The 24,664-nt window shown below is 57.1% G+C and overlaps 2 protein-coding genes across 9 annotated transcripts; one reads left to right on the plus strand and one right to left on the minus strand.

Annotated features, from left to right (window-relative positions):
• Positions 1-1,113: 1,113 nt before the first annotated feature.
• Positions 1,114-24,615, minus strand: PNPLA6 (patatin like phospholipase domain containing 6). Of its 8 annotated transcripts, none has more exons than XM_028485323.2 (34): positions 24,540-24,615; positions 23,034-23,102; positions 22,619-22,706; positions 22,367-22,449; positions 22,085-22,182; positions 20,185-20,325; positions 19,937-20,096; positions 19,365-19,445; positions 19,015-19,143; positions 18,581-18,661; positions 18,332-18,494; positions 17,905-17,988; positions 17,489-17,598; positions 17,192-17,347; positions 17,028-17,105; positions 11,197-11,402; positions 10,847-10,978; positions 10,630-10,753; positions 10,060-10,173; positions 9,713-9,788; positions 7,839-7,979; positions 7,554-7,617; positions 7,100-7,268; positions 6,720-6,902; positions 6,433-6,551; positions 6,088-6,244; positions 5,684-5,800; positions 5,527-5,596; positions 4,966-5,082; positions 3,067-3,368; positions 1,950-2,066; positions 1,724-1,826; positions 1,510-1,619; positions 1,114-1,405 (listed from the first exon to the last, which is right to left on the minus strand). In XM_028485323.2, exons 2-34 carry the CDS (start codon positions 23,058-23,060, stop codon positions 1,334-1,336), a joined length of 3,972 nt encoding a protein of 1,323 aa, XP_028341124.1. In that variant the 5' UTR covers positions 23,061-23,102; positions 24,540-24,615; the 3' UTR covers positions 1,114-1,333. The 8 variants fall into 8 exon arrangements, with proteins under 8 accessions (XP_028341124.1, XP_023990064.1, XP_023990063.1 ...); XM_024134296.3 differs by having other exon boundaries at positions 17,192-17,359; XM_024134295.3 differs by having other exon boundaries at positions 7,839-7,982; positions 17,192-17,359.
• Positions 15,524-15,989, plus strand: LOC129391870 (40S ribosomal protein S25-like). Its single transcript, XM_055082932.1, has one exon. The coding sequence runs from the start codon at positions 15,590-15,592 to the stop codon at positions 15,914-15,916; it is 327 nt and encodes a 108-aa protein (XP_054938907.1). The 5' UTR covers positions 15,524-15,589; the 3' UTR covers positions 15,917-15,989.
• Positions 24,616-24,664: the final 49 nt, after the last annotated feature.

The raw sequence follows: 24,664 nt of genomic DNA on the forward strand, positions 1-24,664 counted from the left end.
TTTTTTAAAAAGATGCCCCTCCCTGGCCACCTATGCCAAGGTCCCTTCGTCCTCCTTGGCATCCCCTGCCCCGAGCTCCCACCGAGCATTAATCTCTAAGTTCTGCCAAAATTTCTTGTACACATTTCTTGGGTGTTGTCCCCTCCCCACCGTCTCTGTGTCCACTGTCCTAATTTCGGCCTTGTCATCTCTCCCTGGTCTCTGGCCCCCTGCCTCCGCCTCCTCCAATCCATCCGCTTCCAGAAACAGATCTGACCGTTCTCTCCTTTGCTTAAAAACTAGCCAGGTGCATTGCAGGTGAGAACATAAAGTGGTGTAGCTGCTGTGGAAAAGAGTTTCGCACTTCCTCAAAAAGTTGAACATAGAATTACCATACGTCCAGCAAATCCACTTCTGGGTATCTACCTAACGGATTGGAAAGCAGGGATATTTGTACACCTGTTTTCATAGCAGCAACGATTCACAACAGCCCCAAAGTGGAAGCAACCCAAGCGTCCATTGACGGGTAAATGGATAAACACGATGTGGTCCATCCATACAAGGGAATACTATGTAGCCTTTAAAAAGGAAGGAAATTCTGACACATGCTACAACACGGAGAAACCTTGAGGACATTATGCTCAGTGAAATAAGCCAGACACAAAAGGACAAATGATGTATGATTCCACTTACGTGAGGTCCACAGACAAGTCAAATTCCTAGGGACAGAAAGTCAAAATTCCTAGGGACAGAAAGTAGAGTGGTGGGGGCCAGGGGCTGGGGGAGGGAAGTAGGGAGTGAGTGTTTCATGGGGACAGAGTTTCAGCTTGGGAAGGTGAGACCATCCATCTGGGGATGGATGGTTGCACAATGTGAATCCATTTGGTGCCACTGAACTGTACACTTAAAAATGGGTAAAACGATAAATTTTATGCCATCTATATACATACATATGTGTGTGGGCCTACAGGTGAATTCGGGGATGGCCACTGCCAGTGCGGGAAGCTCAGCCCGAGGCTGGGAGCACAGGTCACGGTGACAAGCTCAAGGCTGTTTCCGGCCCCAGCTCTGGCCATCCTGAGCATGGAAGGTGGGGCGAGGTGCCCCCTGAACCCAAAGATGACATACGGCCGCTTCCGAGAGGGAAGGTTTATTGGTGTGACTGATCAAGGGTCATCAGTGCAGTGCTGCCCCTGCCCCGGGGGACAAGCCAGGCCAGTGTGTGGACCCCGGGGGCTGGGGGTCAAGGGGGACCCCGGGGGGTCACAGGCATAGCAGCAGGCAGAGGGGCAGTGAGCCGCCCCCAGAGGGCCCACCCCTAGTCCAGCCCAAGGGGGGACCCCTCTCGAGGTCCTCAGGCATCCGCAGATCTGGGGGCGTCCTGCGGCAGACAGCTCCGGTGCCGGAGGATCGACTTCCCCTCCTCCTGCAGGGACAGGGGCGACCCCGCACGTGACACACGGCCCGGGACACCGGCACAGTCAGCCGGGTCTCCCCACCTTGTGGGGGGCCCGAACCGCCCGCTCTCACCATCTCGGAGGCAGTGCTGGGGCTCGCGCCCTCTGGAGAGCCCCCTTCGTCCCGCGAGCAGTCTGGTCCCACGTCCTCCTCGTACTCCGTCAGGCAGTCCGACTCCTCCCCTGGAATGGCAGTAGGTGAAGTTGGGGGCGCTCGGGCTGGGCTGACCTCTCCAGCCACCGGTACACCGACCCCGGGCTCCTGGGGATGCCCTCAGCCCCCTCACCATCTGCGCAGCCGTCGGAAACAGAAACATAGCTCGTGGGGGGCTCGATCCGGGACACGATCTCTGCCAAGTCGGTGAAGCCGGAGCTGGGGAAGGCGAGCACCTGCGGGGAGGCGTGGGTGAGGCTCTCGGGGTCGTCTGAGGTCTGGGGGAGACCCAGAGGGGACTGGGGGCGGGGGATGTGCTGTCAGAGTGGCCCCGCCGGAGAAGGAGGGCGCAGGCTTACGTCTGCACGGCGGCTCTCATTAAGATCTGCAGACCGTCGGTCCGTGAGCATCTTTTCAATGATGTCGCCCCGGCTCCAGCCCCCAAACACGGCCTTCCCATACTGGTAGCCCACATCCTGCAGGAAACGAGGGGGGCTGGGGCCATGTCTGCAATCCCCGGGGTGTTCTTCTCTGCCTCATCTTCTCTGCTTATCCCCACCCTGCCTGCCCCTGCCCTGGCCCCTCAAAAGCCTGATGCTCTGGCGGAGCTGGCATTTGAGACTACACTGATTTCAGAGTCGGCCATACGTAGCACACTCACCCCCATGTCCCCTATCCTGTGCCCCTGCCAGACATTACCAATCACTCTTTGCACATTCTTTCCCACTCAGCCCCATGCAGTGTGCCAAGTACCAAATGATTCGAGATGGTGGTGTGCAGGCTTATTTCAAGGTCTGCAAATATGCGGTATACCCGTAAATATCATCATCTCCCATGACCGTAACGGACATCACTAATCCAGCATGGCACGCCTCCCCAGTGAGCCCAGAAAGGGAAACAGACATTTTTACTCAGGGCTCTGAGCAGCAGCTACTGATCGTATTCTTTTCTTTCTTTCTTTCTCTTTTTTTTTGGCCACGCCGTGCAGCATGCGGGATCTCAGTTCCCTGACCAGGGATCGAACCCGTGCCCCCTGCAGTGGAAGCATGGAGTCTTAACCACTGGACCACCAGGGAAGTCCCAGCTACTGATCATTTTCAGTTGGCATGGGCTATGACACATTTTTCTGGGTCAATGGCACATTATACAGTGCTCCAGCCTGTGTATCCCAGACTTGGCATTGGACGTTACTAATTTTTCATGGTTCTCATTCCCACCTACACAGAAACAGCATTAGAAATCTCTACAGCGTGCTTCAGGCAGCGCCGCTGGCACATATTAAGAAACTTAGTTCGCACATACACACGTACATCCCCTTGCCATACTCACTGCAGACATCACTGATTGATTACCGTTCTATTCCCCACGGATCCCAAATGGAGCCCTAGAATCCTTCCCCTCATGTTGCTCTGGGCTTTCAGTAGTAAAGCTCTGCCGGCCCACCACACTGGCACCAAGTGGCTCCCACCCGCTCACATAGATCTGGTCGAACTTCCCGAAGTCCATGGTCTTGAAGCAGTCGATGGATGGGCGCAGGTACTCGCAGTACGAGCTGGACTTCACGACCTCCAGCTGCCGCACGCAGGACACATAGGCCAGGCGAGACTGGATCTCGGCCATGTCTGGAACCTTGATCTTGTCTGCCCAGGGGTTCAGCCGCTTCCACAGCAGCCACCAGCCAGAGAGGCTGTCCCCGTAGGTGCTGAGGTCCGTCTCATCCTGGCTTCCCACGTCGATGGCGATGACCGTCTTGGCACCCATGCTGCGAGCAATGTCCGCTGTGGGGCAGGGGGGTCAGGGGGCTGTTCTCCACCAGGACTGAGGCAGGGAAGTTCAACCCAGCCCCACAAACACCAACATGCACGTGGTCTCGCAAAAAAAAAAAAACCATGCGAACAACATGCAGGCATGCAAAGGGTATGGCTGTAGAGGCCGATGATGTGGAGGAGGGGACGGGTGTTGGAGCTTTTAGGTCTGGGGAACCAGGGCCAGAGGAATGGAGAAGATGGAGGCAGAGGGATAAAGTCACTGGGGGAAGAGACGCAAGGTCAGACACATGGGGGACAGAGATACGGAAGGAGAGTAACACGGAGAGACAGATTATAGTAAGGACACCAAGAGGCAGAGATGAAGAGATCAGAGTCATGGAAACAGATGGAGGGTCAGAGACGGAGGGAGATGTGGGAATAAAGACATCGGGAGACAGAGCCGCGGGGAGAGAAATGCAGGGGACCAGAAACAGCAACAGAGATTCGTGGGAGAGAGAGAGATCAGGGGCCAGAGATACGGAAGGAGAGAGAATCCGGGTGGAACGAGGGATCTTGAGGCTGAGACAAGGGACACAAAGCAAAGAGCCGGATCAAGGAGATTCAGGAAGCAGGACGGATCGGGTGAAGGGTGGGGTGATGGCGCGGTGAGGAGGGTGCTGTAGCCATGGGTCTGTGTGCCCCACTGAGGGCCCCTGAGTGGGTCTGGGGGTGCCTGGGGGGACATGGACAGGGTCCTGTAGCCAGGTCCAGGCCCCAAAGACACCTAAGTCTCCATCAGACTTCACCCGTGTCCCTCACAAGCTTGTCTGTGTCTCTGTATGTGTGTGTCTGTGTCTCTGTGTGTGCTGTACGCACCCCTATCAGGTATGTGCATGTCCCGTCTGTATGTTTGTGAACACACCCACCTCTGGGTGTGCTATGCCTCTGTACACACACCCAGGACTGTTTGTATTCCTTTCCCGTGTCCCTAGATCAATGTGTAAGTATGTTTCTTTGTGTGTCCAAGTGTGCCCGTCCACCTGTGAGTCTGTACACACTTGCTCACGCGCATGAGGTGGAGTGAGTGCAAGTACCTGTACAGAACGCCTATGCAGGAGTTGGCAAGCTGTCTGTAAAAGGCCAGAGAAAAAATAATCTCGGCTTTGCAGGCCATATGGTCTCTGCTGCAACTACTCAACTCTGCTGCACAGACATAACCACAGACAAAGGATAAACGATTAGGTGCGGCTGTGTGCCAATAAAACTTCATTTACAAAATCAGCAGGGGGCCAGATTTGGCTTGTGGGGTGCAGTGTGCGGATCCCTGATCTATGGGACCTCAAGCGCCTGTGTAGCCAGCGTAGGTGTCTACTTGTGTTTGCACGCCACTGGGTGTGTGGAATTTTAAGTTGCAACCCCCCTGCCTCTCATCTGCAGGCTTCGAGTGAGTGGGTGTGAAAGAAAGCTCGTGGTGGAGGTGCCCCACCCACCTGCGTGTGTCCATGCTTGCCCTGTGTGTGTGCGTGTCAAATACAGCACGTGGGCGCATCCTTCACCTGCACACACACATGCCTGCCACGGGCTTGCCCGCGTGTCTGTGCACGGGGACAAGCAGGTGGCTACTTGCCTGGCAGGTTGTTGATGTAGCCGCCGTCCATGAGGAGGTGCCCGTCCTTGGGGTCACACAGTGGCGGCAGGTATCCCGAGAGTGTCATGCTGGCACGCACGTATCGCCACAGGGAGCCTGCCGGGCGGGACACACAGACACAGACACGCACAGGCACACTCAGACACACTTGGAGGCCCGGCCAGCCCGGTGGGCTCGCTGACCCGGCACGTTGTTGACGTAGCACCCTTCCACCAGCAGGTGCCCGTCCCTGGGGTCGCAAGGGGGGCGCAGGTAGGGGCAGTAGGAGGCACTGGCCCGGATGTAGCGCCATAGGCGGCCTGCGGGGACTGGTGTGAGGGGGTGAGGCACCCGACGAGTCTGTCGGCCTCCTGCCCGCGAGGACAGACATACCTGGGGCCTCTGGGGCATTAGTGGGTGATGATTAGCGCTCTGCACTCAGGCCAGGAGGGATGGTCGCTCATGTTAACAATGTCCCAGATGCTCGGCTGCCCCTCCCCCGCACCCATTCCCCACATGGCTACCTACAGTGGTTTTGGTGGGGCTGGCTGGGGTACCCACCATCTTTGTGGACACGCATGGCCGAGGCGGTGATGTCCGTGGTCACGTTGAAGTACGGCAGCCACAGGTCCTACAGGGACAGGGACTGCGGTCCAGGAGGAGTGGGGACCCCTGTGGGGAGGGGCAGGGGAGGGGCAGGCATGGGGGAAGAGTGCACCTCGATCTGCTTGTCCTGGAAGACACGGTGGATGCTGCGGTTGAAGGCCGACCCCGTGAACATGGAGGTGACGGGGTAGGTGAGGTCCAGCACGGGCTCCAGAACTGAAGTCATGCTCTAGGGGCAATGGGCCAGCGGGGGGTCAAACAGGAGTCACTTGGGGGTCGGTCGCTGACTAGGCAGTCCCTAAGGGGTCTGATTTCTCCAGCTGGGAGCTGGAGACTAGGGTCACTAGCCAGGAAGTCACGGGGAGGTCATCCAAGGTCCTAGAGGTATCTCTATAAAGGATCCAGGTGGGGTTCACAGATTAAGACGGGGAGGGTCAGGAGAAACCCAGAAGCCCCTCTAGGGTGAGGTTTCAGGGTGCTCCTGGGGTGGGGGGACCCCCTCCCCGCAACACACACCTTGGCCCACTCCCGGGCCCGCTGCTTAGTGCGGCTGGCGCTCCGCTCCTCGGCGTACAGGGCCCCGATGAAGGAGCCGATGGACGTGCCGCCCACCAGGTCGACAGGGACCCCCGCCTCCTCTAATGCCTTCAGCACCCCGATGTGTGAGCAGCCCCTGCAAGGTGGAGACCCAGTGACCCTCTGGAGAGCCCCTAAGCCCCACCCCCAGGAATCTTATCCCTTCTCCCTCACCTGCTAGGAAGGTGGTGCCGGCCCGCCCCTATGGGATCGTGCCCAGGGAATCAACTCTACCCCCTCAGGGCCCCTGGCCCCGCCCCTGACAGCGCTGACCCCGCCCCTCACCTGGCCCCGCCCCCGCCCAGCACCAAGGCGATGGTGTTGCCTGTGAGCACCCGCGCCAGGCGGGAGAAGTCGCTGTGCCGGTCAGCGCGCCTCGAGAAAACCTTCTCGTAGAGCTCGTGCTGGTGTGAAAGGAGAGAGACGCGGCCCATGAGGATGCGGGTGTTGGAGGCGGCGTCTGGACCTCCAAGACACTGCCCCGGCCCCGCTGGTCTCTAGGCCACGCCCCTCCAGTAGCCACGCCCCTGAAAGGTCCTGAGAGCCGACCAGTCCCCTGCAGGGCCCCTCACCAGCTTGGCGGGGCTGCGGCGCGAGAAGAGGCGGCGCGGACAGCGCAGATGCAGGTGCCCCGAGCACCAGCTGCGCATGTTGAGCCACTCCACTGTGCGCGTGGGGCCCGGGCCCTCCTCGCGGTGCAGCAGGACCAGTTGCTTGAGGGCGCGCACCGCCGTGTTCTCCAGCATCTGCTCCAGCTTTGGGGGGGTGGGGGGAGAAGGGGGAAGCACGGAAGTCACTCTCACCCGTGGTTTCCTCCCTGCCCCTCCCACACCTGGCCTCGTAGCTCCTGGTCACCTAGCCCCACCGGTGAGGGTGCACGTGGCCCGGCGCAGGCACCGGAGGGCAGGGGGCGGGATCCCAGGGATGGGGTCACTGTGAATGGTCTCCGGACCTGGCCAAGCGTGGGCTCCTGGTCGCCAAGGCCCACGATGAGGATGCAGTCGGCCTGGCGCAGGCAGCGCACGGTCCAGGGCGTCAGCGATGCGTCTGTCTGGTAGAGCACGATGCGGTGCGTGTCCTCCTGCTGGGCCAGCCACCCTGACAGCCGGAATTCTTGGATGCTAGGATGGGGGCGGGGGAGCGTCATCCTGGGGCTGGTCAGGGGTCCCTGCCCTCAGGGACCATGTAGCTCCATTGCTCTGGGGAGGGGGACCTGGACATCCAAGCCCCACACGTCTGCATCCTCCAGGGGCGGATTCACTACACTGTCTCCCCAGTGACCAGAGGGATGGGGGGCGCATGCTCCTTGTTTCACAGCCTAGATCTCAAATGAGATCTGAAAGAATCCTACGCTTTGAGCTTATCCCTCGCGCCCCACCCTAACCTCCTGCACCCCCAACACACACCTGTCCAGCGCAGAGGCCCCCAGGCGTGCCCGGATGATGTCACTGTTGAGGAGAAGTGTGGGGCCTGGGGATGGGTGAGGAAGGGTGTTTAGGAACCCAGGTCAACGGAGCTGGAGGACGGACCCTCCTATAAGACAACGCCACCCACTCCACTCCCACAGCCCTGTTCCAGCCCCCCAGCCCCACCTCTGACCCACCCAGGCGTCTCCATTCATTGGCCAATGCCCCCACCCCCATGTGCCTTGCCCCATGTAGACCAAAAGCTTGCCCTTGCCCACGACTGACCAATGGCTTGCAAAGCATGCTGCAGCTCCAGCATGAAGGCCACCATGGGCACCTCGGCACACACGGGCAGCACTGCCACCGTTGCCAGGTTGCTGGCTGGGTTGGTGAGCTCCGAGTGAGGGGGAACACCTAGTCCCGAACCTGCTGAGACCCCAAAGGATGGTATTTACTGTGCAGTCCTGTGTCTGGAAAGGTCAACTCTCCTCTGCCTTCTCAGAAATCCCTGCTCCTTGTTCCTCAGCTGAGGCTTAGTGATGCCGTAGTGAAGGTCGTGGCCTCAATCCTAGCCTCACAGCCTCAACCACTGTCCTTGATAAGACCTGGCTATCTGACCTTCAGTTTTGGCCCAATCTCCTCACTGGCATCCATTACACAACTGTATAACCATTTCTGTTTTCCACTTCACCTGCGTGGACTGATCTGTGCCCCTACCCGATTCTGGCCTTGGGGCCTCTGTCCACTAAAGGGACTTGAACACAAAACTAGACGGAAATAAATATATTTTTGACGCACTGATTGCTTCTCAGCTTCTCTACTTACACTTTAGACCAAGCCATCAACACCCATCTCTTGACCGGACTTCTCCCTGCCTCCTCTCCTCCAGTTCTTCCTATAACAGTCTGACCAAGTTCAAATGCCTTTCGACGGCTCCCAGTCCCTGCATGACTTGCCCCCCCCATTCCTCCCCCTCACTCACTTTCCTCCTTGAAGTGTTTCAACACCACCAAACCCTGTGTGCAGAGCCTTCAGAGTTCTGTCAGCGTCTGGCCCCATCTCATTTATCAAGTCTCAGCTCACTGTTCTCAGAAAAGCCTCCCTCCCTTCTCTAGTCATACCCCATCAAGACCCTATTTTGTTTTCTTCACAGTACGTTATCCAACATTGTACTCTTTCTTTGTATTTTAAAAACTGTATCTTGCTTCCGAAGCTGCAAACCCTTCCAGGGGCTTTGTCTGTCTTGTGCATTCTCCAGGTTCCCAGAGATCTGAGATTTTAAAGTCCCTGCCCCCATATCGGCCCCAGAATCACACCAAGGGTGGTCCTGGCAGCCGGGTGGGAGAGAACAGGTACTTGTGTGCTTGGTGAAAGACTGGGGGAAAAGGGGAAGACCCTGGGCGTGGGGTCAGTTCTTGGCCATGGCTCACCCCCGCCCCTACCCTCAGGATCCAGGTGTCAGGGCTGATGGGGCAGAAGCCCCTGGGGGGAAAAGGAGAGTAGAGGTTGCCAGGCTGATCCAGGGTCAGGTCACCATAACATAAAACCTCAGGTCCATATTTCTGCACATCTCGAATCTGACTCAATCTCCCAGTGCATCCTAGCTGACGGAAACCACATCTCCCAGCATGCCCTGGGAAGGCCACCACCACCCCCAGCATGCACTGGGACAGGGGCCATCTCCCAGCATTCACCGGGACCAGGAACCACATCTCCCACCAGGCTGGTAACCTACGAAGCCACTTTCCAACATGCCCTGGGCCCCAAACACCACCCCATAGACTACATTTTACCAGCACACTTTAGTCTAGGTTTCCCCTTCCTAGTATGTGGACTCCATCCTCCAGCCAACCCTGACACCCAGAACCAAGCTTGCCCTAAAGACTCCTCCTTTCAGCACCACCGATACTTCAGATTCCATTAATAAGCCGGCCCTGGGTCCAGGACTCCGTTTCCCAGCATGCCCAAGAACCCGAACTGCAGCCCACAGCATGCACCAGAACTCCGGATTCCCACTTCCCGCTTGAAGCCCCGCCCAGAGCAGGTTATACGCAGGACTCCACTTCCCAGCATGCCCTGGGTTCATGGCTCGCTCGCCTAGCTTGTTCTGGGCGTTGGACTAGATCCCTTAGCATTTCCGGGCGCCGGCCAGCTCTCACCTGGGAAGGGTCCTTGCAGCTGCTGCAAATTGCCCAGAATTTTCTGGCTCAGCAGGTGGATGAGGCGGGTCACAACCTGGGGCGTTGGAGGCCGGCGGTCCAGTGAGACTGGAGGAGCAATTCTGCACCACCTTTTCCTCCTCTACCAGGGCGCCTGGGTCCCTATTACCTGAGCCCCACCCCATGAGCCCCGCCCTCACTTGGAGGCTTCACCTCCTTCCTGGGGCTCCACCCCCATCTAACCCCCCCTCTCCACACATTAGGCCCCGCCTTCTCTGGGTACCCGCCCCCACTCCCATCTGTCCAGCCCCCATTAGGAGAACAGCCCACAACCCAGCGAGCTGCACCTGAGGGTATCGACGTTTGATGTGGCCCAGGGTGCCCTCGGGGAGTTTGGCCAGCTCTGTGTCGCGCACCGCGTGCACCGTCGTGGCACGTGGTTGCCTGGTCAGCGCCTCCACCTAGGGGACAGCGTGCTTAACCAGGGCTGCGTGAGCCAGGAGCTTGATAGGTAAGGGGGAGGACGACCGTGGGTGCAGCGAGGAGGCCGTCCCGAGTCCCCCCCACCCCGCCCCGACCCCCAGATGGGGGTGGAGAGAACCAAGCCTCGCTACCCATCTCGGGGCTCTGAGGAAAGGGAGAGGACAGGAGGACAGGGATCCACACGGGCGGGGGTCCCCTCTTCTGATGGAGAGAGGTCTGGAGACTGATTCAGATCAGACTCACCACCCTGATGAGGTTGCCCCCATCGCCCCGCCCCATGGAAAGGAGCTGGGGAAAGTGGATTGCACGAGGTCATAGGTTGGGGAGGGAGCGTTCTCTACCCCCAACAGGTTACCGGGGTTGAAGTGTATGTTGGGCGTGGGGGGAAACTGGACTGGGAGAGGTTAGAGGTCAGTGGGTGGGGCCGAGCTCACCACTCCTATGAGATCCCCACGGCCGTACTCGCCCACCAGCTCCTTCTTGCCATTGCCACGCTGGATGACACTTCGCAGCCGCCCATTGAGCACGATGTAGGTGCAGTCGGAGCGGTCGCCCTGCCTGGGGTGGGGGTGGGAGGGGCGGGTCAGACAGGGTAGGGGTCCTCGTAGGCAGGGCCTGAGGGGAGGGGAGGGGTGGGGGCGGGGCCTGCACCTGTACAGCGCGCGTCCCGCCTCCACCGCTGTCCAGTCGATGGCGAAGTCCATCTGGCGCACGAAGGGCGACATCCTCGCGGCCACGGTCTGCGCGGCGCTCAGCACCACACTGGGCTGTGCACGCATGATCCTGCAGGCGAAGGGCAGGGGGGCATGGGCCGGGGCGCCCTAGAACAGCCCTTAGGGAGTGGAGAGGGTGGGTGATGGCCTGAAGGTGGGGCAGGAGGGGCTCAAAGCTTCCCTGGAAAACTGCTGGCCGTTCAGAGGGATGGCCTCACGCAGGGAAGAACAGAGTGGGTCGGGGCTGCCTGAGCGCCACCCCCACCCCGGTATCGGGCCCGGTCATACTCATAGAAGTCGGACTTGGAGATCCGCAGGAAGGTGCAGTCACGCTGGGCTCTCAGCGTGAAGATGAGGGGCTCGCCGGTAAGCACGGCCAGCTGTCCCACCAGCTCCCCGGGCTGCACCACGAACAGGCACACGTCTTCGGCCTTGTCGATCATGCGCTGGTAGACGTGCAGGCAGCCCCAGAGCACGAAGTGCAGGCTCACATCCTGTAGGGCAAGGGCCAGGAGATGGGCACAGGGGCACCACCTCACCCACAACTCAGGTCAGTGCACTCCACAGGAAAGGTTAAGGAAGGAAAAGTTGGAGGGAGTGAAGGCTTTCCAGAGCACTGAGCTGAGCAGCATATGTATCTATATTCCCACTCAGCACGAAGAGCAACATCGCTAATGGATCACCCAACTCAGCCCAGATGAAGGCCCATGAATTCTTTTCGACACAGCTAGCAAGAGCCAACGAAGACTGGCGACACAGGAGCATGGCTGAGCTTAGAGCCTCTTTGCTTGTGCGGGGCAACTGCACAGCTACATGGAAAAGAATAAAGTTGGATTCTCACCTTATGCCATATTAAAATGGATCAAAGACATGAATCTGAGAGCTTAAACTATAAAACTCTTAGAAGATGGGACTTCCCTGGTGGCGCAGTGGTTAAAAATCCGCCTGCCAATGCAGGGAACACGGGGTCGAGCCCTGGTCCGGGAAGATCCCACATGCCGCGGAGCAACTAAGCCCGTGCGCCACAACCACTGAGCCCCCGTGCCACAACTACTGAAGCCCGCGCGCCTAGAGCCTGTGCTCCGCAACAAGAGAAGCCACCGCAATGAGAAGCCGGCGCACCACAACGAACAGTAGCCCCTGCTCGCCACAACTAAAGAAAAGCCCATGCGCAGCAACGAAGACCCAACACAGCCAGATACATACATACATAAAACTCTTAGAAGAAAATATAGGGGTCAATCATGGTCACACTGAATTTGGCAACAGAATCTTGGATATGATACGAAAAGCCCAAGCAACAAAATGAAAAATAGATAAACTGGACTTCAACAAAATTAAAAACTTTCGAGTTTCAAAGGGCACTATCAAGGAAGTGAAAGGACAACACACTGTATGGGAGAAAATATTTGCCAATCACATATCTGCTAAGGGTCTGGTATCCAGAATATATAACGAATTCTTACTACTCCGTACTAAAAAGACAAATAACTCAATTTAAAAATGGGCAAGGGCTTCCCTGGTGACGCAGTGGTTAAGAATCCACCTGCCAATGCAGGAGACACGGGTTCGAACCCTGGTCCGGGAAGATCCCACATGCCGCGGAGCTACTAAGCCCGTGCACCACACCTACTGAGCCTGCGCTCTAGAGCCTGCGAGCCCCAACTACTGAGCCCGCGTGCTACAGCTACTGAAGCCCGTGCGCCTAGAGCCAATGCTCCACAACAAGAAAAGCCACCGCAACGAGAAGCCCACGCACCGCAACGAAGAGTAGCCCCCTCTCTCCGCAACTAGAGAAGGCCTGCGTGCAGCAACGAAGGCCTACTGCAGCCAAAAATAAATAAATAAAATAAATAAATTTTTAGAAAATATGGGCAAAGGCTCTGAATAGACATTTCTCCAAAGAAGATATATGAATGGCCAGTAAGCCCATGAAAAGATGCTCAACATCATGAATCATTAGGGAAATGCAAATCAAAACCACAATGAGATGCCACTTCACGCTCACTAGGATGGCTTGAATCAAAAAGTGTTAGAGAGGATGTAAGAAACTGGAATCCTTACACACTGCTTGTGGGACTGTAAAATGGTACAGCCACTGGGAAACAATCTGGCAAAAATTTTTAAAGTCCTCAAAGAATTAAAAATAGAGTTGCCGGGACTTCTCTTGTGGCACAGTGATTGAGAATCCACCTGCCAATGCAGGGGACACAGGTTCGATCCCTGGTCTGGGAAGATCCCACATGCCGTGGAGCAGCTAAGCCCGTGCGCCACAACTACTGAGCCTGCGCTCTAGAGCCCGTGAGCCACAGCTACTGAGCCCACAGGCCGCAACTAATGAAGCCCGTGTGCCTAAAGCCTGTGCTCCACAACAAGAGAAGCCACCGCAATGAGAAGCCCGTGCACCGCAACGAAGAGTAGCCCCTGCTCACCGGAACTAGAGAACGCCTGCATGCAGCAACAAAGACCCAACACAGCCAACAATAAAAAAGAAAAAATAGACTTGCCATATGACCCAGCAACTCAGCTCCTAGGTATCTACCCAACAGAAATGAAAACGTGTCCACAAAGACATCTGCACATAAACATTCATAGCCGCATCATGTCTACTAGCCAGAAGGTAGAAATAACTCAATCTCCATCAATTGATGAATTAAGAAGCAAAATGTGGTCCATTCATACAATGGAACAGTAGTCAGCCGTAATAGAATAAAGCAATGACACATGCCACAACATGCATGAACCTTGAAAACATCATACTAAGTGAAAGAAGCCCAGACACAAGGGGCCACATGTTGTATGATTCCATTTATATGAAATGTCCAGAACGGGCAAATCTATAGAAACATAAGATTAGTAGTTGCTTAGGGCTGGGGCTGTTTAGGAGGTAGGAGACTGATGGCTTAAGGGTATGGTGTTTCTTTTTAAGGTGATGCTCTAAAATGCACAGTGGTGATGGTTGCACAACTATGTGAATATACTAAAAACCACTGAATTGTACTCTTTAAATGGGTGAATTGTATAATGCATGAATTACATCTCTAAAACTATCACCAAAAAAAAAAAAAAAAATCCCCTTTGGGAAGTTCCCTGGTGATCTAGAGGTTAGGATTCGCCACTTTCACTGCTGGAGCCCGGAACCTGGCTTCAGTCCCTGGTCAGGGAACTGAGATCCTGCAAGCCATGCAGTGCATCAAAAAAAAAAAAAAAAAAAAAAAAAAAAAAATCCCCTTTGTTCCCAGTTCCCTTGTTCCACTCCATCCCTGTTGACTTCCTTTTGTTTCCTACAGATGGAATAGCTCTACCACAGGACATTTGCACAAACTGTCCCCTCTGCATAGAATGCTCTTTCCTTCCCCTTGCACCTAGTTAATTCGTCCTCATCCTTCCTCCCTCTCTGGAGGTCACTTCCACAGAGACACTGCCCTGACTAAACCAGACGTTGTGGAGCTGAGAACATCTCCTTTGTTGCACTAAGCACATATGATTTAGCAACAATTTGTGTAATCCTTTGACTGTAATGTCTCTCAGAACTGTACGCTCCCCAAAGGCAGGGGACCCCACTGGTGTTTCTTGCCTCTGCAACAACCCTGGGACACAGCAAACGCCCCTCTCCCCTCTGGTTAGGCTGCCCAGCTGGATGCTTCTCTGTCCCACCCTTTCAAATAAGGAACTGAAACCACCCAGAGACAGAAAGATTCCTTCCTCATTCATTACACAAATCTGTCTGACACCCCACAAAGCCCCAAATGAGTGCCAAAACACTGCAAGGATCCCTGGGAGAGGCACAGGCCCAGCAGACATACACACATGCTGGAACCCTCCAAGAGAGAATTCCCAGACTGGGTTTGGGATATAAATGGGAGTGACTAATAGTAGGCTGCCATTTGTCCTCAGATTGGGAAGCATGTTTTTTTTTTTCACTGCAGGACTTATCAGAGCCTTGAATATGCTAATAATGCTCACTGGGAGCTGCCAAGAAGGGGTAAAATAACGTGTGTTTCTCCAACATGTTGCACACAGACCCCTTGTGATATGGCTGTTCCATGAAATACACTTTGGGAAATGTTTGTGGAAAGCGGGGTTTCTCAACCTTCGCAACACTGACATTTTGGACTGGATAATTCTGTTGTAGGGGGACTGGCCCATGCAGTCTTGCATCCCTGGTCTCTAACCCATTAGATGACAGTAGCACCCTCCCAAGTCAATCAAAAATGTCTCGACATTGCCAAATGTCATTGACAATGACGTTGAAAACTATTGGTGTAAAGTTTCAGAGGGGGGCACAGCACACCAGCTTTGTCCCTAACAAAGTCCTGAAGACCCCGAGGAGCCTGGTGTGTTAGCAGGCTGGGCTGGGGCTGGGGCCAGGTTGGGTTGAACCCAGCAGAGGCTCCCAGATAAGCAGGGGCCCGGGGCCCCTGCAAGGGCCATGGTGTGACCACACTTCCTCAGCCAGTCCCCCAAGTACCTCAAACAGCTGGCACAAAACTTCCTCTGCAGAAAGGAACCCACCCTGCAAGGAGCAGCTCGACGTGACAACTCAGTCAACTGATCACGCGATATAAGAACAGCCCTTCAATCAACCATACTCCAACAAAAATTAAAAACAAACAACACTTTTTTTTTGTCCGACATCTTAGCGAGGCGAGGTGGTAGCAGTTGCTCTCCCGGCTTCGCTATGCCGCCTAAGGACGACAAGAAGAAGAAAGATGCCGGAAAGTCGGCCAAGAAAGACAAAGACCCAGTGAACAAATCTGGGGGCAAGGCCAAAAAGAAGAAGTGGTCCAAAGGCAAAGTTCGGGACAAGCTTAATAACCTAGTCTTGTTTGACAAAGCAACGTATGACAAACTCTGTAAAGAAGTTCCCAACTATAAGCTTATAACTCCAGCTGTCGTCTCTGAGAGACTGAAGATTCGTGGCTCCCTGGCCAGGGCAGCCCTGCAGGAACTGCTTAGTAAAGGACTTATTAAACTCGTTTCAAAGCACAGAGCTCAAGTAATTTAAACCAGAAATACCAAGGGTGGAGATGCTCCAGCTGCTGGTGAAGACGCATGAACAGGTCCCACCAGCTGTATATTTTGAAAAATAAAACTTTATTAAATCAAAAAAACAAACAAACAAACAAACAAACAAACAATAACCATCCAGCCAGCTAATAGCTGGGCCACCCCCAGCCCCTCCCCCAAGCCCAGGGCTCCTCCCCTGAGCCTGGGGCGGCAATAACCATCCCGCCAGCTAATAGCTGGGCCACCCCCAGCCCCTCCCCCAAGCCCAGGGCTCCTCCCCTGAGCCTGGGGCGGTGCTGTGGTCTCAACGCCTAAGTCACGTCACCCCTACTGTCACCCCCACCCCATCCCCCGACTGGGAGCTCCTGCTCCAACCCTCCCCTGGCCTGTCACCCTTGCAAACCCTAGTAGCTGCGAACTGAGTATTTCCTGTTTCATCCTCACAGTTTCAGCAGATAGTTATGACACTCATTCCGCAGGCGAGGAAGATGACAAGTTTCTAGATGATTCACCCAAGGTCACACAGGGAGTCAGGGCAGAGTCCGGACTGCACCTTTGGCTTCCTCCCTAACCCTCCTTCTCTGTGCTCCTGGGCTGTGACATCTCAACGGGTCTCAGTTTCCCCGCGTGAAGAATGGACGGATTAGTGGGATGCACAGTTTCCCACACCTGTGTGTCGCCAGGAGGCGCTGAAATCCAGCTCGTGGGGCTAGTTCCCAGCCTCCAGGTCCAGATTCTGACCTGCTCCTGTTTACTGAGTGCCCCCATCCCAGCAGGGACCCAGGAATGAGAAGCAGACAGAGCATCAGAGTATGTCGTGGAGTTGAAAGGTCAGAAGATGGAGGTTGCAGAAAATGCCAGGACAGGGAAGAGAAATCTAGGGGTGGGGGTCCTAGCGTACAAGGTTCAGGGCTTAGAGGAGAAAGGTCAATATGTCCAGAGGACATGGGGAGGGAGGGCTGTGAGTCAGAGTCATAGGATCCAAAGGTCAGGGGTCGGAAATCATATACTGGGAGGTCTACATCTAAGGTGAAAAGGCAAGGATCAGAGATCAGAGAGAGAGGTCTTGGGTCAGGGCTGCACGATCAGAGTTCAGGGCTCAGCCTCACCTGGTCCCCCTGGCGGGCAATGATGGTGCCGGCTTTGGTGTGATGCAGCAAGACTCGGCTATTCAAAAGGGAGGGGTCCTGGGGAGGAAGGAAAGGGGGTTGAGACTGGCCCAGCCAGGCCTCCCACCCCCAACCTGGTCCCCCAGACACCCTCAGCTGCCCACCTCAATCCGCATCAGCTTGGCCAGCTCCCGCTTCGCCGCCTCAAAGATGCTGCTCGTCTGGCGGCCCTGGTAGGGCCCGAAGGGGCACCCGCCAGTGGCCGACTCATCCTCACAATAGCTGTATTCACAGGCGCCGGCTGGCTGCTCCCGGGGCTCCTGAGTAGGGGTCTGTGTGGGGCAAGGCCTGTGATCTCCCTGCTCCCACCCGACCTTCCTCCTCGGGGGACTCCACCTGTGGCCAGACCAGGGTCCCAGGAGGGGACTGGAATGGGGTGGCGGAAGAGGGCAGGGCCTTACCCGAGCCGGCGCTGCCTGGGGCCCCCCTGAGGCCTCTTCCTGCAGGGACACGGAGATCCGGCCCCTCTCATATGCCATGTCGAAGTCCGAGCGAGGGCCGCCCTGCAAGCCTGCAGTGGGCAGGGGGCAATAAATGCAATAAAGATGAGAGTGACCATAGCTGGAGTCTAAGCAAGCACCACCTATGTACCCGAGGCCACAGCTACATAGACATGACTAATCGATCACCGCTCTGGCCCTTGCAACCCTTCTCACCACAGCTGGGAGGGCACCATCTCAACGACTACCCACAAAAAAAGACATGAGAAAGTGCTGCCGATATTCCCATTTCACGGATGAGAAAAATCAAGACTGGCAGGCCTGCATCCAACCCAGAAATTCGATGGCCTCCCCCAGCTCCACTTGGTGCCCCAAACCTGAGATGTCCACTGGCATCGAGATGCAGCGACTCAGCAAGGGGGCCGAGGGGGCTTCCAGGGATGTGGGCTTCACTGGGTCCCCTGGGGGAGACGCGTGTTCAGGCTCCTGCCCCTCAGAGCGCCCAGGACTGGGGGTGGGGAGCTGAAGGGGGCCCGGGGAGGGGTCAGCTCAGAGTCCCTGGGGACTGGGGGACTAGGAAAAGTGATTCCAGTGGGCCCAGGGGACTGAGGCCAGGGGTCCTGGGGGAACCAAACAGGAGTCACACCTGGTACCTAGCTAAGCGGGTCCCTGGGGGGCTGGGCAGGTCAGGTGGGAGTACCTGAGGAACTGAGACAGGCATTGAGGGGCGGAGCCTGGGCTTCTTGGGAGTGGGCTGGGCCAGCCTACGGTTCCTGGGGGTCAGGCAGGGGTCATGTTGGGTACCTGCAGTTCCAGGCAGTGCGGCCCCGGTGGGGTCAGGTGGCCGGCCAGGCGTCTCCCTCGCCTCCTCAGCGGCCGAGGTGCTGACAATGCGCTTGGAGCCACGCACAGGGCTGGTGCGGGCTGGGAGGCCCGGGCTGGGGAAGAGGCGCAGGGGCTGGATCTCCTGGGGGCAGAGGGGATCCTGTGGCGTGTCCGGGGAGGCACACGCCACACACCCCTCCGGCCCCTGGTGCTCTCCACGTAACTCACGTGGCTGAAGAGCTCATTGGTCAGACCCAGGTAGTTGTGAAGTGCCAGGAAAGTGACCCGCTGCAGCCTCACCATGATGATCTTTGGGGGCATGGTCGTCAGAGGAGGGGGCCAGGGAGAAAAAGCGTGAGCCACAGGACTTAGCACTAAGGGGGTGGGGCCACAGATGGGGAGATGGAGATGGAGCTAAGGTCAGAAGATCAAGGTCGGAGCAGGAAGGGGCTGGGCAGGGCCCTAGGAGCCAGGGAGAAACCTACAATCAGGCGGCAGAAACCTGGGGACGTGGGGTGGAGGCAGCTCATGGGAGGAGTCAGGGAGGTCCGGCTGCCCAGGGCCGATAAGCACAGCTTCAGTGCCTGTTGGCTGCTGGGTCCCAGCCCCCAGCAGCCTGTGATGGGTGGGGGGTTATGGAAGGAACTGGATGGCCCGCTGACCTGCACGACCCGCACCAGGCTCTCGGGATACTTGGTGAAGACGGCTGAGAAGGCCTCGACCGGAAGCCGCAGCACCGTGGAGTCTCGGGCCGCCCGAGCGGACACAGTACGCTGGGGGTGCTGGTGACCCTGGGGGTGCGGGGGGCACAAGGAGAATCAAGGTCAGGGGCTGTGAGAGCCCCCCTTCCTGCTCCCCCCGACCCCTCCTGATGCCACTGCCTTGAGGGACCACTGGCAACACCAGGGATGCATCAGAGATGGGGGCCCTGGGGGTTGACCCTCTCCCACCCAGCCTGGTGGGTGTGGCCTCCCACCGAGCCTCCCCAGCCCCCTCCGTACTGGTCACTCACGGTGATGACATCCAGGATGCTCAGAAGGCTGTTGACACTGTCTCCAGGAACCACTTCCTTCACCACACACTCCTTCCCATCCTGAGACACGGGGTGGGGGAGGGGGGCACTGACCAGCGCTGCCCCTGCCCTGCCAGCCCACATCCTGCCCCCTGACCGCGCCACTGGTCCTCATTCTCCCTCGGTGATCACTGACACCCGGACCCCACTGAACCTTCCGACCAGCATCACTAACCGTAACCGGTGACTGTGCAGGCCACCCCAGATGCCCTTGGACACCTGTTCCCAACTCCTGCCTGCACATCTCATAAGACCACCAACGCTGGACGTTCCCTGGTGGTTTAGTGGTTAGGATTTGGCGCTTTCACTGCCGTGGCCCGCGTTCAATCCCTGGTGGGGGAACTAAGATCCCACAAGCTGCACCTCGCGGCATTGCCAAAATTAAAAAAAAAAAAAAAAGCCCACCAACCCTGCTGACCAAAAGCGTTGCCTGTCCCCAGTGACCACTGCACCATTGCTGATCCCTGCCACCCATCTCCCTGTGGTGCCCTCCGGAGGGGGAGCCCACTCACAGGAGCCGGCAGACAGAGCTCCAGCAGCCCATCCTGCACCACGTAGATGCTGGCATCGGGCTGGCCTGGGCGGAAGACGTAATCACCCTGGCTGAGCCGCTGGAAGACCATGTGCCGGCACAGCTCCAGGAAGAGCGGCTTCTCAAAGTGGCCCAGCACCCTGTTGGATAGGGACCGGGGAATGGAGAGATGCAGGAGGTCAGGTCAGCCCCAGCTCTGCAGCCCCCTGCCTGCACCCTGACACTGACCGGACGTTCTTGAGCATGTAGAGCACCTCGGAGGGCAGGTGGGAGTTGGCCAGGTCGCCCTCAGTCAGGTCAGCCTCCAGCACCGCAGGCGGGGGCTCCTTCCGCTGCAGCGTTGGCGCCTCTTTCTGGATGCGCAGGATCCTGGTGGGAGGAGAGGGGAGCGAGGTGGGGGTGAAAAGCAGGGAGGGGGCTCAGGAAGACCTGAGACCCCCCACAGAGCCCTTCCCTGGGGTCACCAGAGCAGGGCTCAGCAAACTCTGGCCCGCTGGCCAAATTAGGCCAGCCACCTCCTTTTGTAAATAAAGTTTTATTGGCACGAGCTATTAATACATTCATTCATTTACATATTGTCTGAGGCTGCTTTAATGCTACAACAGCAGAGTTGAGTCGTTGCAGTAGCGTTGCGTGCAGCCTGCAAAGTCCCAGATGTGGCCCAAAAAAGAAAAAAGTTGCTGACCCCTGAAGTAGAACCCTGAGGTCACCCTTCACTAGTCACAGGCTCCCTAGATGGACCCTCTCATTAAGCAGGCCCCTGACACAGCTTCCAAGATATGGGCAGACCCCAGAAAAGCACTTCTGTTCATCATGGGACCCCACATATTGCACGCCTCCATCATGTAGCCTCCGTCATGTAGGCAGAGCCCTGGGGTAGCTTCCATTATATCAGGAGACCCCAGAAACAGCCTCTCTGATCCTTGTAAAAATCCCTGAGATAACCCTTCCTCCCCAGTCTCAGACAACCCTGAGATAGCCTCTTTGATGGTCACAGAGACTCTTGAGATAACCCTGGTTACATGCAGAGAATCCAGATACAGCCCCTCTGCTAACCATGGACCTAGGAGAGCTCCTCCCGGGAAGTCACAGTTGCTACTGAAGACAGCCCTTCCACTAGTCACAAAATGCTCAAGATAGACCCTCTAGAATGAGCTTAAACTGAGTTAAACTCCACATTACAGAGAAATGCAGAAACAGCTCCTCTTCTGATCAGGAAGACCCTTGGGCTAGCCCTTGCCCAGGTCACAGAGAGCTGAGATATCTCTCTCAAGGTCATGGCAACATCAGGGTAGCTCCTCAAGGGTGTGCAGACACTGAAACCGCTCCCAGGGGGTGGACAGGCCCTCAACTAATTGTGGAAGATCTAGAGATAGCCCTTCTACTCAAGTCATAGAAAGCCATGGGATAGCACACCTGTTGACCATGGACATCCCTGGAATGGCCCCTCAGTGTGAAGAAACACTTGAGACAGACCTTCAAAATAGACTCTGTGATGTCAGGAGACCCCAGAGCCAGCTCCCAACTTGGAAAGATCCCTGAGAGAGCCTTTCTCAGAGACCCTGAGGGAGCCCTTTGCTGATGACATGCCCTGACATGCCCTTCCCGTGTCTCTAGTGCCAAAAGATTCTTGAGATGACTCCTAGGGAGCAGAACCCCCTAGCACAGCCTCCGTGTAGTGTGGGAAAAATCCAAGGGAGGTGACATAGAGAGATGCTTTCCAATGCAGAGAGACTGCTGAGATAACCCCTAGGGAACAAAAGCCAGAGATAGCCCCTCCTGCAGGTCCCAGAAAAACCTGCGATAACTCCAGTGAGACTCTGGAATAAACCCTCTCGTGTGGGGAGACCCCAGATTTGACCCCTAAGGGTATGACAAGACCTCCGAGATAGTGCCTGGGGATTAAATAACTCACGGATGCCCCTGTGGCAGGGAACATCACTGAGAGAGCCCTCAGGCGATACAGACAGCCTGTCTGGTGGGGGAGAGCTCTGAAATAGTCCCACTGACATGGAAGGACTCCTAGGACAGTCCGTGGAGTTCAAAGAAGCCTGAGATACACCCTTCAGTGTGGGATGATCACTCAAAAAGCCCTGGACAGCCCCAAGTACACCTAGCACAGCCTTACTTCTTAGCAATGTTGAGCATCTTAAGTTTCTTCTTCATGCGTGGCCGGGAAGTGGTGGAGACGGAGGCATCCACCAGCGAAGAAGTGGATTGTGATACCTGGGAGGATTAAGGTGAGGGGGTGGGAGGAATGCGTCAACTGCCAGTTCAGACCCTAGGGAAGAGGGGGGCAGATCCAGAGGCCCTTGATCAAGGAGGGCGGCCGGCTTACTAGGAAGTATAACTATGGGAAGGGCAGGGTCTCTGTGTGGCCAGTGGGAGCCCCAGGGGGTCCCAGACTCACCTTCCGCATAATCTTCCGGCCATAGAAAAGCACTTTATCTCTCTTCCGGAATCGATACCGCGGGCCATCCGGGGCTGGGGTTTCTGGGGATAAGTGCGGAGAGGGGCATTCTGAGCTCTACGCACACTCTGCACGGCCAGAGATGGGGACGCTGCGTGCAGGCTCCAGCAAATCACATCTCTACTGCCTCAGGGGCCCGGACGTTTCAGCTCCCATCCCTCAGCACTCCCAGAAGGCCCTCCGGGTCCTTACTCGGCACTCGAAGCCTCCGCACCAGCAGGAGGATGAGCACGGCCGTGACCAGCACCGCGACTCCAGCCCCGATCATCACGCCCAGCACCTGCGGGACGAACGGCACTGGCTGCGCATCGCATACCCGCTCCGCCAAGCCTTCCCCAGGGGCCGGGACATCATCCCACAGAGCCAAGGCCGCCCCCGAGATCGCAGTCGGCCCGGGCCTCGACGTCCCCATCTGCAAAATGGGCCAGCGCGGCTCCCTCCCATGGGGAGCAACGCTTTCTGGAGGCTCGGCGGCCCGCAGCGCACACCGGGAAACGTAGTTCCGCCTGAACAGACGCAGACTGGTTCTCGCGGGACCGCGATGATGCGCGCTGAGCACGTCGGGAATTGTAGTCCCCGCGGCGCCACACAAACCCCCAACCCTTACCATTCCGGTTTGCAGCGGCGCCTCCATCAGTTGTTTCAGGCTGGGCGGCAGGTCTGGTAGTTCAGACTCCTGGGGAGTAAGAAGCAGGATGAACCCGGGCAAGTCATTACTCTGGGCCCGCCCCTCCCCTGCTGCAAGCCCTGCCCCCTTCGTACCCACTGCTGGGGCGGCTTCTCCGCAGGCCTGTGGGCGACTGAAGGGGCGCTGCGGAGCAGAGGGGTGGGGCAAATTGACCTCGGGGCCCGAGCTAGGGAGTAAGGTGGGTCCCCGGGTCCCCACCAGGCTCCCCTTACCTACGCACCAGGCCGACCTGATGCCCCACTTATCCAGACCCACTCTGGGGCCAAAGGGCAGCCGGCCGGGCACCCACTGTTAGCAGCCAGCGAACAAGTCCCTCTAGGGGCACGGCTCTCTGCAGCAGGCGGCCCCCTCCCCAGTCTCTGCAGGATTGATCAATCCTGATCCACCGATCCCTAGGTCGCACCCTAGCACCCCCTGCGAAGACTGGATGCCCGCACCCCACGAAAACTGGGCCCGAGTCATGGGGCCGGGGAGATGCCTGGCTCCCGGCCCAAGCCTGGCCCCGGGGAGGCAGAGGCTGGGGCACGCGGGAGTGCAGCCGGGAACTCCTTCACAAGGGGTCGTGGTGCAATGCCGAGGTCTCAGTAGCATCCTGGGACGCTCGGAGTGGGGTGGGCTCGCAAAGTGTTACTGGGTGATGCTGGAGATTTACTATCACGTAATAGTAAAGTTATGGGGTCTCTGATGGTGCGGAGCGTCACTTGGACTCCAGGAACGATGGGTGGGTGGGGGGGGGGGTCACTAAGAAGTTACCGAGAGATTCTGAGGACTATAGGACTATTATTGGGAAAACCGGGAGCTGGTTGGGCACGTCCCTGGAGTCGTTCGAGCATGATACTGAGGAATGCTGGAATATTACTGAGACTTTTCTGGGAGGCTGAGGCTGTTTCTGGCGCCATTCGAGTATTAATGGAAATTTGGGGGAGTCACTGGGTCCTTGAGACATTACCTGTAAAAGGAGCGTCACTTGGACTCCAGGAACGATGGGTGGGTGGGGGGGGGGGGTCACTAAGAAGTTACCGAGAGATTCTGAGGACTATAGGACTATTATTGGGAAAACCGGGAGCTGGTTGGGCACGTCCCTGGAGTCGTTCGAGCATGATACTGAGGAATGCTGGAATATTACTGAGACTTTTCTGGGAGGCTGAGGCTGTTTCTGGCGCCATTCGAGTATTAATGGAAATTTGGGGGAGTCACTGGGTCCTTGAGACATTACCTGTAAAATTCACAGGGGACTAGTCCCCTTCCACCCGAGGGTGCACCTGGCTACCGGTGCGAAAACACCTGCCGGAAGCTGGGGGGCGGGGGGCATGGGAGAGTCAGAAAGTCGAGAGCTACCGGGAATCGGCGGAGGACACACCTTGGGAAAGCCGAGGGCTCGCTAACAACCCGCGAAAGGACGGGGCGAAGAAAACCCGGACTCACCCAAAGGGCCGCAGCCGGGGTCCACTCTGCGCCAACTCCTTTAGCGTTCTGCCCAGCGCCGCAGGCGCGGCCCCTTTAAGTTATTCACCTCAGGGTGCGCCAGAGCCCCGCCCCCCGCCATGCTT

The sequence above is a fragment of the Physeter macrocephalus genome, unplaced genomic scaffold, assembly GCF_002837175.3.
Source record: "Physeter macrocephalus isolate SW-GA unplaced genomic scaffold, ASM283717v5 random_285, whole genome shotgun sequence".
NCBI classification, from domain to species: Eukaryota; Metazoa; Chordata; class Mammalia; order Artiodactyla; family Physeteridae; genus Physeter; species Physeter macrocephalus.

What these genes read in the sequence shown, in the direction of transcription:
- PNPLA6 (XM_024134292.3), bottom strand. Translation starts at nt 22,838, where the DNA reads ATGGGGACGTCGAGGCCCGGGCCGACTGCGATCTCGGGGGCGGCCTTG. An exon ending in TACATGCTCAAGAACGTCCG is followed by an intron (nt 20,097 to 20,184) that starts GTCAGTGTCAGG and finishes CCTATCCAACAG; the next exon opens with GGTGCTGGGCCACTTTGAGA. An exon ending in CCAAGCTGATGCGGATTGAG is followed by an intron (nt 17,106 to 17,191) that starts GTGGGCAGCTGA and finishes CTTCCTCCCCAG; the next exon opens with GACCCCTCCCTTTTGAATAG.
- LOC129391870 (XM_055082932.1), top strand. Translation starts at nt 15,590, where the DNA reads ATGCCGCCTAAGGACGACAAGAAGAAGAAAGATGCCGGAAAGTCGGCC.